Source organism: Tachysurus fulvidraco, chromosome 3 (assembly GCF_022655615.1).
Source record: "Tachysurus fulvidraco isolate hzauxx_2018 chromosome 3, HZAU_PFXX_2.0, whole genome shotgun sequence".
NCBI classification, from domain to species: domain Eukaryota; kingdom Metazoa; phylum Chordata; class Actinopteri; order Siluriformes; family Bagridae; genus Tachysurus; species Tachysurus fulvidraco.
Genome location: NC_062520.1, coordinates 21940169 through 21958288, shown reverse-complemented (window position 1 = coordinate 21958288; position 18120 = coordinate 21940169). Strand labels below are relative to the sequence as shown.

Below are 18120 nucleotides of genomic sequence, written 5' to 3'. Positions count from 1 at the left end.
GATAAAGTGTCAAAATTGCACTCAGTTTAAAGTGGATAGGTTTCACCAAAAATGTACTCAAGTGAAAGTGAAAAAGTTGCTACTTTTACTGTATTCATTTATAAAGGAGTATAAAGTAAATAACAGATTAGTCAGTTAGATAATGTCATGTTTTTTTTTATGTCAAAGCTTATTTTTATCTGTTATCTAAAGCTGACAGAAGTCTTGCCAGAAATTGTTATCCAGTCTGAAAGCAGGTCTTATACATGACAACTGTTGCATAGTTTGCTAATTAACCAATCAGAAATAATAAAAATAAATAAATGTATGTATCCAATATTTACCATTAGCTAGAATTCAACTGGCAGCCTAGTCTAAATTAACGTAAATTACTGAAATTTATGCTAGTCTAGCCTAGCATTAGCAAAGAAGGAACATGCTAAGTTTGTTAAATATAGTTAGTTAACATTGGCAGAATAGCAAACATTACTGAAATTCATGTACTGAGACAAAGGGCACAACTTTTTACATGTCTTTGCTCAATTCATCATACTTCATTACTTCATCACTTTCAGCGTTGTAGTCTGGTGGCTTATATATCACCAAGCACACACTGTTTGTAGCATCAACTACTGTATAGATGATAAAATGGAACAATTCTTTAGCTGATTTAAACGAAATCACTTGATGAGAGCAGGAGACATCTTTACGATTTGTAAGTATTTTGAATATCTAAATAATTATGGAAGCGATGAAAACTATTTTCTTTCTTATAAATGTTTTGGAGTATTAACTCTTCATTTTCAGTAACAAAGTGTAGTTACTCATTTAGTTTCCATCCCTGCATTTAAGGATATAAATCATCATCCTTTTTTGTTTCTTTAGAATTTGCCTTTAAAATGTGTACATATTGATACAGCTAAATAGAAAGTGATTGCCAAATAATTCCTATTTATCAGCATTTAATATGTGCTTAGGACCTAATGTTTAAAAGTGCTGAATACAAGAATGTGATTGCTGCCACCAACAAGCCCTGTCTTTTGGAGATACTTGAGGATTTGCAAATAAGGTTTGCCTTTTCAAACGTACACTGAATAGAGATCTTTCAAAATTTCAAAAAGCAGTATGGTAATAAAACATCAGATGATGAATCACTTTTCCCCCAGACTCGCTGTGTGTGAGAAAGCGCTAGCAAAATACCTTGAAAAAAAGAGAATAGCATTTCCACGGTTCTACTTCATCTCTTCTGCGGACTTACTGGATATTCTCTCCAAAGGCAACCAGCCCAAAGAGGTACAGTACAGATCTTGTAGAAGAAAAAAACATAGCACATATTATTATAAACATGAAAAAATCAATAAAATTGTTATTAAATTTGGCGTTTTGTGCACACGTAATGGAGCTTTTCCATATGACGGTATTAACATTGAGTAGAATAACAAAATGTATTACATTTTGTTAGTGTCTGACTGTAGCTTTGTTTCGATTGTGTTCATTATAATTAAGAAAAAAAATGAGTATAAAGAGTTCTCTCTTTCTTTGTATGACCTTTATCTGTTTTGATTTAACTTCTTTGTTCATCACACTAATAATTTGAAAGGCATTATTTCTCAGCAGAATATTATTATGATCAAAGAAAGACATTTTTACACTTGGTTTGACTCTGACCCTGGTCAACACTCTTCCTGACTAGATCCTCCCACATACCTGCTAGTTTAGTTTCAGGTATTCAACCATACCAGGGTCAGAGTGTCTAGTCTTGCTCTCATTGTGCATTGATTATAATTAGAAGTACCAGTACATCTGTAATTCCATCATTATGCATGCATTATTATATCCTTTCTTTATCTACATTCGCTCATGCACTATGAGTACTACAGTAAGCTGTTTCTCTTCATCTGTTAAAAATAGGTCACTGCACTTTATTATTTTGCTCAGGTCACCCATCATCTGCCTAAGCTGTTTGACAGTATTGCTGACCTGCAGTTCCGTCAGGACGAGCACACGATGAAGGACATGGTGGCTGTAGGGATGTTCAGCAGAGAGAAAGAATATGTGCCTTTTCATTCACAATGTGACTGTACGGGTCCGGTAAGTCCTGTATCACCATGGAAATGTGAAGTGGTTATGTTTCAAAGTGTGAGTTAAGGAGGTTTTACTCTTTGTAGAGAGACAAGGTTTAATTTTTGCTGGTATAGTTTTTTCTCGTAAGATTCCAGATAATATTTGTTCTACTAATGGTATTGTAATCAGAACTCTAAGGTGACTTCAGAAAGTGTTGTAATGCACTTTGGCAGGTCGAGCTGTGGCTGACCAACCTTGAAGAGGCAATGAGAGAAGCAGTGAGGAAGCACATAGCTGAGGCCATAGTTCAGTATGAGGAGCGGCAGTGGGAACAGTGGGTTCTGGAGCATCCAGCTCAGGTCACTCTCACAACCTCTCAGATCTGGTGGTCTACTGATGTAGGCCTTGCTTTTCAACGTCTGGTGGAAGGATTTGACACAGCTCTTCGAGATTACAGCAAGAAACAGGTGATCTGATCGGGTTTAGGTGTTTTTAATGAAATTCCGTTTTAGTGTTTACCTTCAGACAGGGAGGGTCACAATGAAGCAGAAATCCAGATGTAGATTTACATGTAGTTGTACGTTACATACTGTAACCTACATTAGAATATACTGTATACAGTAGTACAAGTAAAATAAACTGTGTTGAGAGTATGTTCAATATGCTTATACTGTAAATATGAGTCCTGGGATAGGCACAGAGTGGTTTTTATGATTGCAGCAACAGTTCTTTGGTAGATTATCCACTGAAAGCACTGAGTCTTGGTCAGAGCAATTTTTAGGAGGTACAGCTATCTAAGATATCTATGTTAAACCATCCACAGTAGCTAGAGGTGACTCCCTTAGAAATCCCTTCATTTACATTCGGTAGACAATCGGCATACCCCAATCGCAACCTCAGTTCTTCTAAATGGCAGACTTACCAAGACATAATCTTATATGACTGCTTTATTTTGCCCTGTCTCACATATCCTTTGAAGCAGTGCCACTACCAATTTAGAAATTGATTTGTTGTGAGGAGGGGGAGTTGATGGAGATGCTGCAAGGTGCAAAATGCTATGTCATCCCCTCTGTGATTAAGTGTGTAATGCTGAGCCATACGGGTTGTTGTAAAGCATTGAGGCAAGACTCCACACTGTCTTCAGTGTCAGGAGCTGTCTGTCTCTTGCAGTATGTAAGGTTAGCATGTCCTTGCACCGCACAGCTTACATAATCTAAACTCTTCTCCTTTGGGCCTTGATTGAAGTCACTGTCAGACATCACAGTGATAAATGCAGCCCAAGCTGAACTGCTTTTACATCTAATATATACAGGGGTTGGGGGTTAGAGATTACATCTCATTTGCCTGTAACACAGATCCACAGTGTAGCCCCATAACCACACATACACACACACACACACACACACACACACACACACACACACACACACACACACACACACACACACACAGATACATTAACGTGTCTAAACATCTCTCTACACACACTCAGATAAATTCCTCCACAAACATGCACAAACACATATACACAGTAACCCCATGTTGATAAATGAGCTCCCTGCTCATTTGGCCTCCTGAGTGAAATACATGACCTTGCTCCATAAGTGTGGAGGGATTTTTCTGATGAGTATGTGACCCTGAGTGCCTGTTGCTGCTGTTATTACTATCCACTTCTCTGGCATGTAAATTGATATAATTACTGTAAGCACAGGCCACAAAGCTCACTGTATGTTCAGACAGCCTATTACTGTGCCCTCATAATCTCTGAAATATCTGCCCCACTTCTTCAGAATGCTCAACTAAACTCTCTGATAAACATGTTGCTGGGAGAGCTGAGTCCTGGGGACAGACAGAAGATCATGGCACTCTGCACCATTGAAGTCCATGCCAGAGACATAGTATTCAAACTCATTACACAAAAGGTTTGGTTTTGTTTACAACATCTCGCTAGTAATGTTTAACAAATGTACATTTGTCAAGTAATATATTTAGATTTGTGTTGGTTTATAGTATATACCCTTGATAAAGGTGTGTGTGTGTGTGTGTGTGTGTGTGTGTGTGTGTGTGTGTGTGTGTGTGTGTGTGTGTGTGTGTGTGTGTGTGTGTGTGTGTGTGTGTGTGTGTGTCTGGGTGTTAGATTACTTTGTGGTTAGTTAATCTCACACCTAAAAAATGAAAGAACCCTAATCTTTAATTGAAAAAGATTTATTGTAATATGATTTAAAACATTTTAATCACTAATATTGCCACAGGCCTAACACAATTATACACAATAGCTATTAAATAAGGCAAATGAATCATCTTATATCCTAATGTGACTCTGAGGAAGTGCTTTATCAAACACATGTACACGTGAGGGTAAACCAGAGGCTCATAGACAGTGCTAATACTAAATGTAACATATAAATATGTAGTGTACTACACGGGCCAAATGTGACATTTAAACCAAAAAATTATCAAATATACAGTGTTTAAAAAACTCTGAATGGTAATTTATAATAATACATAAATATCAAGATAAAAAAACAGATCTAATAATCAAAGAATGTGAATTATTATCAGTCAAATTCACTTATAACTGAAGCAAAATTTGTTGACCATTACATGCATATGAGGGATATTGTTGTGATAGTCAGGTGTCCATATACCTTTGGCTATATAGTGTGGCATAACAAGGAGAACTTGGGCAAACATTTTTACAAACTGTATGAGTAGATTTTGGCTGTGACTTAAGCATTGTCTTCCATTTTGTCCAGGTGAACAGCGCCAATTCTTTCACCTGGCTTTCTCAACTGCGTCACTACTGGGATGAAAAACAGAAGCACTGCTTTGCCAACATCTGTGATGCTCAGTTCCAATACTCCTATGAGTACCTGGGCAATCCCACACGCCTGGTCATTACCCCTCTCACAGACAGGTCTGCTGCTTCTGGACATTAGCTACCTGACTAATAATGTTTAACGTGAATGAACCAAATTAGTCACTAGCTTTGTGCTATTCACTGAGCGGTGATGCTATGTTCCTACACAGGTGCTATGTGACCTTAACCCAGTCTCTGCACCTGACAATGAGTGGCGCTCCAGCTGGCCCTGCTGGCACTGGCAAGACTGAAACCACAAAAGACCTGGGCAGGGCCCTTGGTGTGATGGTGTATGTCTTTAACTGCTCTGAACAGATGGACTACAAGGTAATGGCACTGTTAGTTGTGACAGAAATAACTGCTTTTTGGAGTATTACAGTATTTGGTATTGCCTCTGTCTTTCCCCACTGTTATACTCTGTTCTGATTCAACAATTGTTTCAGTCCATAGGAAATATCTTTAAAGGTCTGTCTCAGACTGGCACATGGGGCTGCTTTGATGAATTTAACCGCATCGCTGTAGAGGTGCTATCAGTTGTGGCGGTGCAACTGAAGACTATACAAGATGCCATTCGTCACAAGAGGAAGAGGTAGCAGACTGGAGGCAATTGCTTATGTTTCAGTCATTCATATATTCATATACATTGTTAAATTGTAGATGCTGTTTTGAAGGTTGATCTTCTTAGATGAGGAGATGAGCTTGAAGCCCACAGTTGGGATTTTTATTACCATGAACCCAGACTATGCTGGAAGAACTGAGTTACCTGAGAACCTCAAAGCACTTTTCAGGTATAACAGTAGCCAAAGATATGATCACACAAATAAATGCAAATAAATTTGAAGCTAAATTCAATATAAACTAGTGTCATCATTTGCAAGAGAAAGAACACAAGAAAATTGAGACAGTTTTGTTAGCATTGTGTATACTGATATCAGACATTTATTTCATGAAAGTACTTTGTTGCGTGTACAATTAATTCCTTAATATTTGTTTTCAATTTTGCATTTAATAGGTTTATATACAGTAAAAGTAAAATATACCCACAGATAGAGTTATGATTTTCTCTAACAGTGTTACAAAAAAAAAAAAATTAAATAAAAAGAATTTTCTGTTCTCAAATGCCTTGTTTCCTGAGATGATGATTTTTCTGAATGCTAAATGGGTTTGCAGGCCATGTGCCATGGTGGTTCCAGATTTGGAGCTGATCTGTGAGATTATGTTGATGGCAGAGGGCTTTCTAAATGCAAGGCTCTTGGGCAGAAAGTTCATCACTCTGTACAACTTTTGCAAGGAACTGCTCTCCAAACAGGTACAATAATATGTGTATATATACATATATATTATTATATTATATTGTCTTATTAGTGGATGCCAGAAAGTGTGTCTAAATAGTCTAAAGAACTGCAATTACACAGAACCATTATGATTGGGGGTTGCGGGCCATCAAGTCCGTCCTGATGGTTGCCGGTGCTCTTAAAAGGGAGGATAAGGCCAGAGCAGAGGATCAGGTAATGTGACACTCTAGAAACAAAGTGCTTTTTATATAATCTGATTTGATGGTAAGTTTGTTCATTGACACATTTTCCCTCTACATGAACAGGTATTAATGCGTGCTCTGCGTGATTTCAACATGCCTAAGATTGTCACCGAGGATGTCCCAGTGTTCCTAGGTCTAGTTAGCGATCTTTTTCCTGGTGTTGAGGTGCAGAGGAGAACCGATCATGATTTCGAAGAACTTGTTCGGCAGACCGCCCAGGAGCTGAAACTCCAACCAGAGGATCCTTTCATCCTCAAGGTTAAACTTGCATACGTTTTATAACAAGTCATTTCTTAAGGACGTGAACAGTCTGATACCAATAAGATATTGTAGCTATCACTTTAATGAGCATTTGTTTGTGTCCATCATGGACAAACTATTATTGAAATCTCCTGGATACTCGTTGTAGGTAGTTCAGCTCGAGGAGCTTATGAGTGTCCGTCATTCTATATTTGTGGTGGGAAATGCTGGCACAGGGAAGAGTCAGGTAAGTGTGTTGCTCATTAAAGCTTTTTTTTTTACATTGTACTTTTTTCTCACAGGATTAGGAGCATGAGCATGTACTGTATATTTACTATTGCTCTATAGATTACTTATCAAAGCTGTTTAATAAAAATCCACATCTCTATTCTATGACAGATCTTAAGAACACTCTATAAAACCTACATCAACATGAACAAAAAACCGGTGTGGAACGATCTGAACCCCAAGGCAATTAGTAGAGATGAACTTTTTGGTTTCATTCATCCAGGAACTCGGGAATGGAAAGATGGTAACATAAAAAATATTTGCGTTTCTGTTTATTTGCCAGTTTGTATTTTATGACATAGATGCTGTGGATTTGTGCAGCAAAACAATGATTGATAGTGAACTCTTTCGTGTGGCAGGCTTATTGTCATGCTTAATGCGTGAACAGGCCTATAACTCTCATCCTGGTCCTAAGTGGATTATTCTGGATGGAGATGTAGACCCCCTGTGGATTGAGTCACTCAACACTGTCATGGATGACAATAAGGTCTCGCTTTATTTGCTTTATGGCTTTCTTTTTTCATGCATAATTATATCTACTAATTGCATATATTTCAATTATAGCCGGATTAGATGCATAACCACGATTTTATCAGATTATGAAAGTGCTGTTTTCTCCTTCTTACAGGTGTTGACTTTGGCCAGTAACGAGAGGATACCACTGACCTCCTCAATGAGACTGGTGTTTGAGATCAGCCACCTGAGGAATGCTACACCTGCTACTGTGTCCCGAGCTGGCATCTTATACATCAACACACAAGATCTCAGCTGGAACCTGTGTGTCATTTATTCAAACTCAATTATTCAATCGAGTTTAATGAATTTAATTAATAGATATTCTGTATAATCAATCAATTCTCTCTCTCTCTCTCTCTATATATATATATATATATATATATATATATTAGAATTATTATAGCATGATTATGACCATGATTGCTATACTTTTTGTAGGTATGTATCCAGTTGGATCGACAGAAGGAAACACCAGACTGAGAAAGCCCACCTCACCATCCTATTTGACAAATATGTCTCCCGCTGCTTAGAGCAAATGAGAAGCTCATTTAAGACCCTTATCCCAATCCCTGAAAACAGCATGGTACAGGTAGGAAACACATAACCATTTACACTCACAGTCCACTTAATTAGGAAACACCTGTACAGCTGATCAGTTTACAATCATTTGGCAGCAGTGCAAGGCATAGCATCATAATGATCTTGATCTTTGTGACATCTTGAAGCTGAAAATTAGAAAAAGGTCACGTTGGCCTTAGATTCCTCTTCTTGACTGAGGAGTCAAATCTAATGTGGCCTTCTGCTGTTGTAGCCCATCTCCACAAGGTTTGGGTTCGGAGATGATTTTTTTAATTAACACGGTTGTAAACTGTGGCTATTTGAGTTATTGTAGACTTTCTCTCAGTCTCTTCTGACCTCTCTCATCAACAAGAAGTTTGTCCCAGGAGATCAGCGGTTTCTGTATGTTTGTCTGACCATTATAGATAAAATTAAAGTCACTGAGATCACATTTACCCCTTCTGATATTTGACATGACCATGAACTGAAACTCAACCAAATGAGCAGGTGTACAGGTGTTCAGGTAGATAGTCAGAGAATACTCAATACCAGTAGGCATCAGTATTAATACAAATGTAAAGGATATTTTGTGATTTTCCTCCATTGAGACTCTGTGCTTGTTGCTGGATTGTTTGCTCACTTCTGAGAATGCTCCAGTGGACTCTCCACGTGAAGTGTATGAGACCTACTTTGTGTTTGCCTGCATCTGGGCTTTTGGTGGTGCTACATATCAGGATCAGGTATGGTTGTTATCATTTTTATGGAATGATATGTTATATCATTAAGCTTTGTGAACATAATGTGTTGTTTCAGGCTAACGAAATATTCAATGTTTTTTTTTTCTGCGGTGTCTAACACATATAATATATTAATAGTTTAAGAAAGTTCCAAACCGCATGTCATATTTCTTTGCAGTTGCGTGACTACAGAGCTGAGTTCAGTCAGTGGTGGACTAAAGAGATGAGAAGCATTAAGTTACCGGCACAAGGCTCTGTGTTTGATTACTATCTAGACCCCCAGACCAGACGCTTCTTACCATGGGCTGAAAAAATACCATCTTTCCACATGGAAACAGACAAACCTTTGCAGGTCATTAGAGTGATATTATTATATGGAACACAGAGTTTTTGGTGTTCAAGAAAAAATAAATTTCTTTCAGAAAGTTTTTTTTCTGAATAGCATGCTTTGAATAATTTTCTTTGTCTACCAGCTTGACGCTTTGAAAATTTACACTCCTGCACCAAGCAGTTTTAATTTCACACAATAACAGGCTAATTTAGAGCACTTAGCACATTAGAGTGGGTCAGTGAGCAAAGTGAAAGACAACCCAGTCCTAGCTGTGAGGTTAGTCTGATGTCAAATACAACCACTCAGTTCTGGGTCTGATTACCACACCATGTCACTAAGAGAACACTCTCTCTCTCTCTCTCTTCTCTCTCTCTCTCTCTCTCTCTCTCTCTCTCTCTCTCTCTCTCTCTCTCTCTCTCTCTCTCTCTCTCTCTCTCTCTCTCTCTCCAGCTCCCTTGTATCCAAACTTTTTTTATTCTAAGCTGAGAATAAAATGATATAGATATGTTTAGACATGATAGAATAATTGATTAGACCAACTACCGAGAATTACTGTATGTTTTAAAGGGCCATGTTTGATAATAAGTGAGGTGTTAATAGCTATAGGAAAAAAATTCGACTATAAACATTTTTCAATGTGTCTTTGGTTATTAACAATTATCCAAGATTATATACAGTAATATATATTTATTAAGCTAGTTAATTGTACTATGATTTGTATATTGTGAATAGGCAGTGCTGGTCCCTACAACAGAGACGGTGCGGATACAGTATTTTATGCGCTTGTTACTGGAAAGCACTCAGCCTCTGATGCTGGTTGGAGGAGTGGGCACAGGAAAAACGACTATAGTCAATGACTTGTTGGCAACACTACCGGAAACGTTTGTATCTGCCAGTGTACCTCTCCATTACTACAGCACATCCTCTACACTGCAGAGTGAGTTCTGTCTTTCATCTTCAGAGCACAAAACTTAAAGAGGTAGCACAATGCCTCCTGTTGGCCCATAACTGGAATTTCTTTTGTTTGTTTAAAGCAACATCTGCTTTTTGATACTGTTTTTCGTTTGAATGGTAAAGTGACAGCTTTAGATAATGTATTCTATGGTGCTTTATGCTTAAAATCTAGTTAATGCTTTAAAGCACATTGACTTGAGTAAAAGTACTGCTGCTGTAGTAGTATTAATTCACATAAGGAAAGGTCGTGATCATGAAAATTAGAGTAGTAAGGGTAACTTAACCCTTTTATGTTGTTCGGGTCTGTGGGACCCATATTCATAAACATCAATAGTTTTGAAAAACTTTGCTTCCTTGTTAATTTGTTGATTTTTTTCCCACTTATGACTTGATTAAATTTGCATGTTCTCCCCGTGCCTCGGGGGTTTCCTCCGGGTACTCCGGTTTCCTCCCCCGGTCCAAAGACATGCATGGTAGGTTGATTGGCATCTCTGGAAAATTGTCCGTGGTGTGTGATTGTGTGAGTGAATGACTGTGTGTGTGCCCTGCGATGGGTTGGCACTCCGTCCAGGGTGTATCCTGCCTTGATGCCCATTGACGCCTGAGGCACAGGCTCCCCGTGACCCGAGGTAGTTCGGATAAGCGGTAGAAAATGAATGAATGAATTAATTAATTAATTAAAACCCCCAAAAATGCAGCAGGTCCACCAGACCCACGAACACTGGCTGAGTAACAAAAATACATACAACATACAAGGGTTAAGTCATGTAAACTAAAGTCTGCTGTAAAACTACTTTATAAATGTTTACAAAATTACTTTACAAGTGGCTTGAGTTACTGAGGAGTAATTTTTGATCTTTGCACAGGAGCTACACTGAAGATAACACTAAGTTGACTTTCAGCAATATATCAAAATAAGTTAGCTGGCTAGGAAAATTAGCCAAATGCTTCTGAGGTTCTGACTAGATAGATTTCTGAGCCAGATATCTAGCTCATGTTAAGTCATATATGTGTCTAGCTACATAGTTATCTAGCAAAGATTCCACTTACAGGAATATCACATATAGACTGTAGCAGCACTATAATGTATATGTATTCGCATACTATATTTAACATAACAGGCAATTGCTACCAAACATTTGTGACATTTTATGTTTAATACAGACCTCCAAGATTCTGGCAAGCTAGTGAAACTAGTTAATGGTTTACCTATTTTTCTTTATTTCCGCATGTTGGATGTTGCTGTGAAATGTTAATATCTTTATGGGTTTTTGTTTCACATAATTTAAATATCAATATCATGCTGTTTCCTTTAAACATAAACAGGCTCCCCGTGACCCGAGGTATTTCGGATAAGCGGTAGAAAATGAGTGAGAGAGAGTGAGTGTATTATCTCTTGCATTTTCAGAGCTTCTAGAGAGGCCATTGGAGAAGAAAGCAGGCAGGAAGTATGCTCCTTCAGGGAACAAAAAACTCATCTACTTTGTTGACGATATGAATATGGCAGCCACGGACAGTTATGGCACAGTTCAGCCTCATGCCCTCATACGCCAGCATTTGGACTACAAACACTGGTTAGGAAAAAATGTGTGAATTTGCATAAGATTTTTACTAATGTAAAGTATAGATTAATATTCATGCTGTATTGTTACTTGTCTAGGTATGACACTCAAAAGCTGTTTCGAAAAGATATACACAATACCCAATATATTGCCTGTTTGAATCCTCAAGCAGGCAATTACACAATCAATCCCAGACTGCAGGTACAGTATCTGAACTATTATTTTAAAAGTCACAGGACAAATCAAATGAATCAGTATATAAAAACCCTAAGAACATACTTGATAAAAAAAAAAACTACCTGATTTAAATCTCTTGCAGAGGCATTTCTCAGTGTTAGCAGTGAACAACCCCACCCATGAGGCTTTAAGCTCCATCTACAGCTCCATTGTCAGCCTGCACATACAAAGCCTGCCATTCAATACGTCTGTGGCCAGGAGTGTTCCCTCTGTTGTACAAGCAGCTATTGCTCTACATGACAGAGTGATCCACAATTTCCTCCCCTCTGTTAACAAGTTCCATCATCTCTTCAGCCTGTGGGACCTCTCCCAGCTCTTCCAGGTGAGAAGAATCATGCATAAACCAATTATTTATACATCCACAGAGCACTTTATTAGGAACACCTGTATAACTACACGTTCGTGCAATTATCTAATCAGCCAATGATGTGGCAGCATTGCAATGCATAAAATCATGCAGACATGGCTCAGTAGCTTTGGGTAATTTTCACATCATCCATCTGAATGGGGGAAAATGTGATCTGAGTGATTTTGACCATTATATGATTGTTGGTGCCAGATGTTTTTGCTGGTTTGAATATTTTTTTATAACAGCTGATCTCCTGGGATTTTCACATACAACAATCTCTAGAGTTTACAGTACTAAGAATGATGCAATAAATAAAAAGTTTAAAATATAAAATCTATGAGCAGCACCTCTGTAGATGGAAATACCTTGTTGAAGAGAAGAATGACCAGACTAGTTCAAGCTGACAGAAAGGCTACAACATGATGAGTACAGACTCACCAAAACTAGACAGTTGAAAGCTTGTCTGATTAATTTCAATTTCTTCTGAGAGACAGATGGAAGGGTCAGAATTTGGTTCCAATACCATCCAATACCTTTGTGAGATGGATTGGTATAATGGTTTAAGGAATGGCACACTTTGAGCACTGCTTATTTGAGTATTGTTGCTGACCATGTGCATCCCTTCTGGATCACAATTTACAGACTTACAATGGTTATTTCCAGCATGAAATGTCACAAAGCAAAAGTCATCTTAAGCTGGTATCATGAACATGGCCAAGAGTTCAGTGTTCTTCAGTGACCTTCTCAGTCACCAGATCTGAATCCAGTAGAACACCATAATCCAGTAGGACTAGAGATTCACATCATGGATGTACATCTGACAGTTTGTGTGATGCCGTCATGTCACCATGGAGCAGGAACATTCCCAATATCTTCTGAAATCTATAACTGAAGCTGTTTAGAGAGCAAAGTGAGGCCCTACCCAGTATAAATAGTACTGGAGTTCCTAATAAAGTGTTTGATGAGTATAAGTTCTCATGCACCAATCAAAATCACAGCCTCTTAACAGCATAGACATAAAAAAATGAACATGGCTGCCTTGTTTTGGACACCATTGGTTTCTTTCCTTCTAATCTGTATTTGTGTGATTTCAGGGCCTATTGCTCTCTAGACCTGAGTGTGTGACACATAGCTCTGACCTGGTCCAGCTGTGGGTACATGAGTCCAGGAGAGTATATTCCGACCGGATAGCTGACACTGCTGACCTGCAGCTTTTCCACAGGCTCCAGAAAGAAATTGTTCAGCAAGTGTTTGAAGTAAGTAGTATTAATATATTCACCACTTCTTACAGTATATATGTAGTTTACTCAGAAGCTTTTATAAAAGAGCACATACCATAATGCCTGTATTTGATAATGTTGTAAACTTGTTGTTAGAAGTCGCTTGCGCAGCAGGAACCGTTGATATACCTACACAGCAGCAAGGGGGGCATGGAGCCTTGCTATTGTCCTGTAGATGGGTGGGAGCAGTTGAGGAGCATGCTGACAGCTGCCCTGGACACCTACAACCTGCTTCATTCCACCATGAGTCTAGTATTGTTCCAAGAAGCCATGCAACACGTGTAAGTGTTTTGGCAGCAAAATTGTCTAGCATCTACTGCAGTAAATTTTGCTAATGTAGAATTTATTCTGATGAATATTATTAATTGATGTGTTTCTATATGAGCATAAGGGTCTTTTCCCAACGTGCATTCCAAAACATGATCTGTCCTGAACACAAAGCAGTGATACTGCTTATTCCACATGTCGCTCTAGATGTTCTATTAACAGGAAAGACCACCTGAGAGAGACTAGCATCGTGGGTTTGATCCTGAACATAGGCTACTGTTTGTGTGCCCTTTCTTGGCTAGGTTAAATTGGCCATAGGAGTAATCTGTAAATCTATGTGCTCTGTGATAGACTGGCATCACATCCAGGTTGAGTTACTCACCTTGTGGTTAGTTATTCCAGGGATTCACTTTGGATTTCGCTTTGGATTGGAAAACACCATATTCTAGCTCATATGACTGAACAAACTAAAGTAACTTTCGAAAAATTGAGACTTTATACAGGCTGTGAAACAAAATAGTAATTTTCTGCTTGTAAAATTGGCTTTTATTCCAAGTTTGTCTTCGTTTTTAGTGTCACACATGTGACATGGCATGAGTAGCCATTTAGCAGTAAACATTGCTGCTAACCCCATCTTCAGAGTACCATAATATCCAGTAGCTGCAGACTTCAATTTCAAATAGAAAAACTCTAACTTTTAGTTTTGGACCAAAATAAAAAGGCTTCTATCTCCAGTATATAAAAAGTTTCACAAAGTTACGTAAAGTATATATGCACTATACATCAAATAAGTACAATTTACATACTGTATACTGTACATACCGATTTAGTAAAATCTACTTTAGTGTAATTTAAATAGTTCAATTTAATATTTCATAATAATAGTGTCGGATAAGCGGTAGAAAATGAGTGAGAGAGAGAGTGATAATAGATTTTTTACATATTGTTTACAGTTAAACTGTATGTATGAAGTACAGCTACATTAACATCATGCTGTTTTGTTCTGTTGTTTGTTTGTTTTTTTTCAATTTGTCTTCAATTGCTGATAATGTTACTTTTGATTAAACCATTCAGATGTCGGATTAGCCGAATCTTGTCGTGTCAGCGTGGCCATGCTTTGCTGGTAGGTGTGGGGGGCAGTGGCAAGCAGAGCCTGACCCGTCTGGCTGCGTACTTCTCTAACATGAACACCTTCCAGCCCAACCTGCACAAGGGGTACAGCCTCCAAGACCTAAAGGTAGCCACAATAGACCAAGATGTAATAAAATGTAGACAATAAGCAGTAAGTTAGCAGTAAGTAATATTGTAAACAAAATGTTACGGCTTATTGTAAAGCCAGGAAGTAAAAATACATTAAAAGTTTATCAGATATGTTCAGAAGAGACCAAATCAATGCTGCAATAATATTACACTCTAGTTGTACTAGCAGAGATGACAGTGCCCATCAGTTTAAGGATAAATGTAAAATGGCAGTGATTCATTAACAGAGATCATGTTTTCTTTTAGACAACATTTCCCCTAAATCAATATCCACTCCTGCTCTGTGCATATCATTGATCTCATTTAGTCCTGCCTGTACTCGACAACGAAGGACTGTCAGATACTATTAAAGAGTCTGGGCAAATATTTCAATGCCCTATTGATGAGACTGCTGCTATCGTTTAATTCATCACGTTGTGTGAATCTCGGGCCATTTGGGCCTGCTGCATTGATCAACACACTAAACACTCTGGAGACAGCATGTGCAATGCCCTTTGTACATTGTCCCAAAATACCCTTTATCTTCTGAATCATATTCAGATGGTTTTATTGACTTTTAGGACAACAGAGAACAGAAAGTGGGAGGTGACTGAATGTAATTAAAAAAAACAAGAATAGAAAAGTAAAAATATAAAAAATATTTTAATCATAATATATATAAAAATATATAAAATATTTTAATCATGCTGTATAATCCTGTTCCCACTAAGGTGGATCTAGCAGGTCTTTTTGTAAACACCGGGGTGAAAAACCTTCCTACAGTGCTCCTGCTCACAGATGCTCAGATCCTTGATGAACGCTTCCTTATCATCATCAGCACCCTGCTTTCCTCAGGTCAGTCTTGTTTTCTCTCTCTCTCTCTCTCTCTCTCTCTCTCTCTCTCTCTCTCTCTCTCTCTCTCTCTCTCTCTCTCTCTCTCTCTCTCTCACACACACACACACACACACACACACACACACACACACACACACACACACACACACACACACACACACACACACACACACACACACATTGCAAAGCATCCTTAGCTCTTAAAATGCAAGCTTCTCTCTTCACTGCCCCCTGGGACACTCATTCCTCACACACTAATACACACTCTTATGCCACAGGGGGCCTCATTGTGTGCTTGTCTGATGAATGGGAAACACATGTAAATGTGGCGGTGGAAGTGAAGTAGATTAACGGTGACTGGGACAAGCTGCTATGGCATTGGATCAAGCCCTCCAACACACAGATGGTGCTGCTCATCTGTCACTGATGTCAGACCCAGGGGTCAAAATCCTGCTCTCAGTGTGTGATTTTGAAAAAAGCACCTGATTATTTAAGGTTTTAAATTCCAAATCATTTGTAGACCTACAGTGAAAAGATCACTAATGCTTGTGTTGTTAAAGGCCTGTTGTTAAACTGTTTTAAAAACATCTATTAGTGAAAATGTAACAAATGGATGAATTTATTGAAGTGTATTATAAGATTTCATTTGATGCATGTCATATTGTAAGTATACTGATGTATATCTTAGGGTTACTATTTTATATGGTGAAAATTAAAGATAGTTGTGTGCAGAGGTGACGAGATTTTTACTCGCTGATTCATTGGTACTTGAACAGTGACAATAAAAGTAATTGTATTCATATCCACACATACCAGCCACTTTATTAGGAACACTATACTAATACTTGGTAAGGCCTCCCTTTTCTCAGAACAAGCTCATTTCCTCATGGTATGGATTCCACAAGATTCTGATCCATGTTAACATGGTTGCTTCAGATTTGTCAGGTGCTCATTCATGCTGTGAATCTCCTGTTCTACCACATCCCAAGTGGTGGCTTTTTTGGATTTAGATTTGGTAACCTCTGGAGCCACAAAAGTACACTACTCATTACCATGTTAATGGTCTTTGTTAGAGATGATTGTGCTTCATGATGTGGCATTTTTTATGCTGGAAAAAGACAATATAAGATGGGTAAATTGTGGTCATAATGGAATGCACAAGATTAAAGCAAAACCTAGATACCAAAAGGATTCCTACACAAGTGGTGTTAAGGTGCTCAGTTTGTCCAAAGAAAACATTCCCCACACCATTAAAGCAGCACCACCAGCCTGAACTACTGACACAAGGTAGATTGGATCCATGAATTCATGCTGTTGATGTAAATCTTACAAATCATCTGTTCCAGAAGAAATCGAGATTACTCTTTCAACTGTCCAGTTTCTTCCTCAAGGTTCAGAATGTTGTGTCTTTGGCGATGCTTTAATGCTCACAATGGTTGTAAAGAGTTGTTATTTGAGTTATTGTAGCCTTCCTGTCAACTTGAACCAGTTTGGCTTCTGACCATGAAAATTTGACAAGACAACAAATCTGAAATGAGCAAGAAATTAAACGGAGAATGATTTATGTTTGTGCACAAATACCGTGCAATTCTGCATCATTTTCAATAGCTATTTATTTGTAGTCTGTATATTTTTAGAGAATTACTTGTTTACTTGGTATATTTTAGAAAAAAGAACTATTCCCAGATTAAAACTGAGTAGAAAGTAAAGTAGAAAGTGTAAACTTGTTTCTCGCTGCTGTGTTTTGTTGCAGGTGAAATCCGAGAGCTTTTGAATGATGAGGAAGTGGGCGCTGCAGTGAAGGCAGTAAAGAGGGAAGTTGGTGAATCTGGTTTGTTGGACACTACAGAGAATTGCTGGAGGTTCTTCAAAGACCGTGTGCATCAAAATCTCAAGGTCTTACAACTTGGGGTTTCTAAAGAGCATTGAAGAGTCTAAAGAGTCTAAATATAAGTCTGATGATTTTATCTAGTTTAAAATAAAGTGTGTTAATAGATTATATGTGTGTTTTTATGGTGTGTGTGTGTGTGTGTGTGTGTGTGTGTAGGTGGTGCTATGCATGTCACCTGTAGGTAACACACTGCGTGTTCGTTTGCGCCGTTTCCCAGCTCTCCTTAACTGCACTACAGTGGACTGGTTCCATGAATGGCCCCAGGAGGCACTGCAGTCCATCAGCCTTCGGTTTATAAAGGATCTTCATGGCATTGAAGTGAGCTTTGTTCTGGAGAAGACAAAAATCGAACGTTAAAATGATCAGTACTAAAAAT

General features: G+C 38.3%; 1 protein-coding gene across 2 annotated transcripts in view; it reads left to right on the top strand.

Moving 5' to 3' along the window:
- LOC113644430 (dynein axonemal heavy chain 11) overlaps positions 1 to 18120 on the top strand; it is a 51847-nt gene that overhangs the window by 12336 nt on the left and 21391 nt on the right. For both annotated transcript variants that reach the window (XM_047810833.1, XM_047810834.1), the window contains exons 27-55: positions 957 to 1048; positions 1146 to 1272; positions 1918 to 2070; positions 2277 to 2510; positions 3834 to 3965; positions 4800 to 4960; positions 5074 to 5230; positions 5347 to 5492; positions 5575 to 5691; positions 6074 to 6212; positions 6319 to 6411; positions 6504 to 6698; positions 6850 to 6927; positions 7080 to 7212; positions 7328 to 7455; positions 7597 to 7745; positions 7923 to 8073; positions 8651 to 8782; positions 8958 to 9131; positions 9843 to 10047; positions 11473 to 11638; positions 11725 to 11827; positions 11946 to 12185; positions 13307 to 13468; positions 13589 to 13773; positions 14834 to 14996; positions 15730 to 15853; positions 17607 to 17749; positions 17901 to 18062. In XM_047810833.1, coding sequence (XP_047666789.1) covers positions 957 to 1048; positions 1146 to 1272; positions 1918 to 2070; positions 2277 to 2510; positions 3834 to 3965; positions 4800 to 4960; positions 5074 to 5230; positions 5347 to 5492; positions 5575 to 5691; positions 6074 to 6212; positions 6319 to 6411; positions 6504 to 6698; positions 6850 to 6927; positions 7080 to 7212; positions 7328 to 7455; positions 7597 to 7745; positions 7923 to 8073; positions 8651 to 8782; positions 8958 to 9131; positions 9843 to 10047; positions 11473 to 11638; positions 11725 to 11827; positions 11946 to 12185; positions 13307 to 13468; positions 13589 to 13773; positions 14834 to 14996; positions 15730 to 15853; positions 17607 to 17749; positions 17901 to 18062 — 4344 coding nt within the window. The remainder of the gene's footprint in view (positions 1 to 956; positions 1049 to 1145; positions 1273 to 1917; positions 2071 to 2276; positions 2511 to 3833; positions 3966 to 4799; positions 4961 to 5073; positions 5231 to 5346; positions 5493 to 5574; positions 5692 to 6073; positions 6213 to 6318; positions 6412 to 6503; positions 6699 to 6849; positions 6928 to 7079; positions 7213 to 7327; positions 7456 to 7596; positions 7746 to 7922; positions 8074 to 8650; positions 8783 to 8957; positions 9132 to 9842; positions 10048 to 11472; positions 11639 to 11724; positions 11828 to 11945; positions 12186 to 13306; positions 13469 to 13588; positions 13774 to 14833; positions 14997 to 15729; positions 15854 to 17606; positions 17750 to 17900; positions 18063 to 18120) is intronic.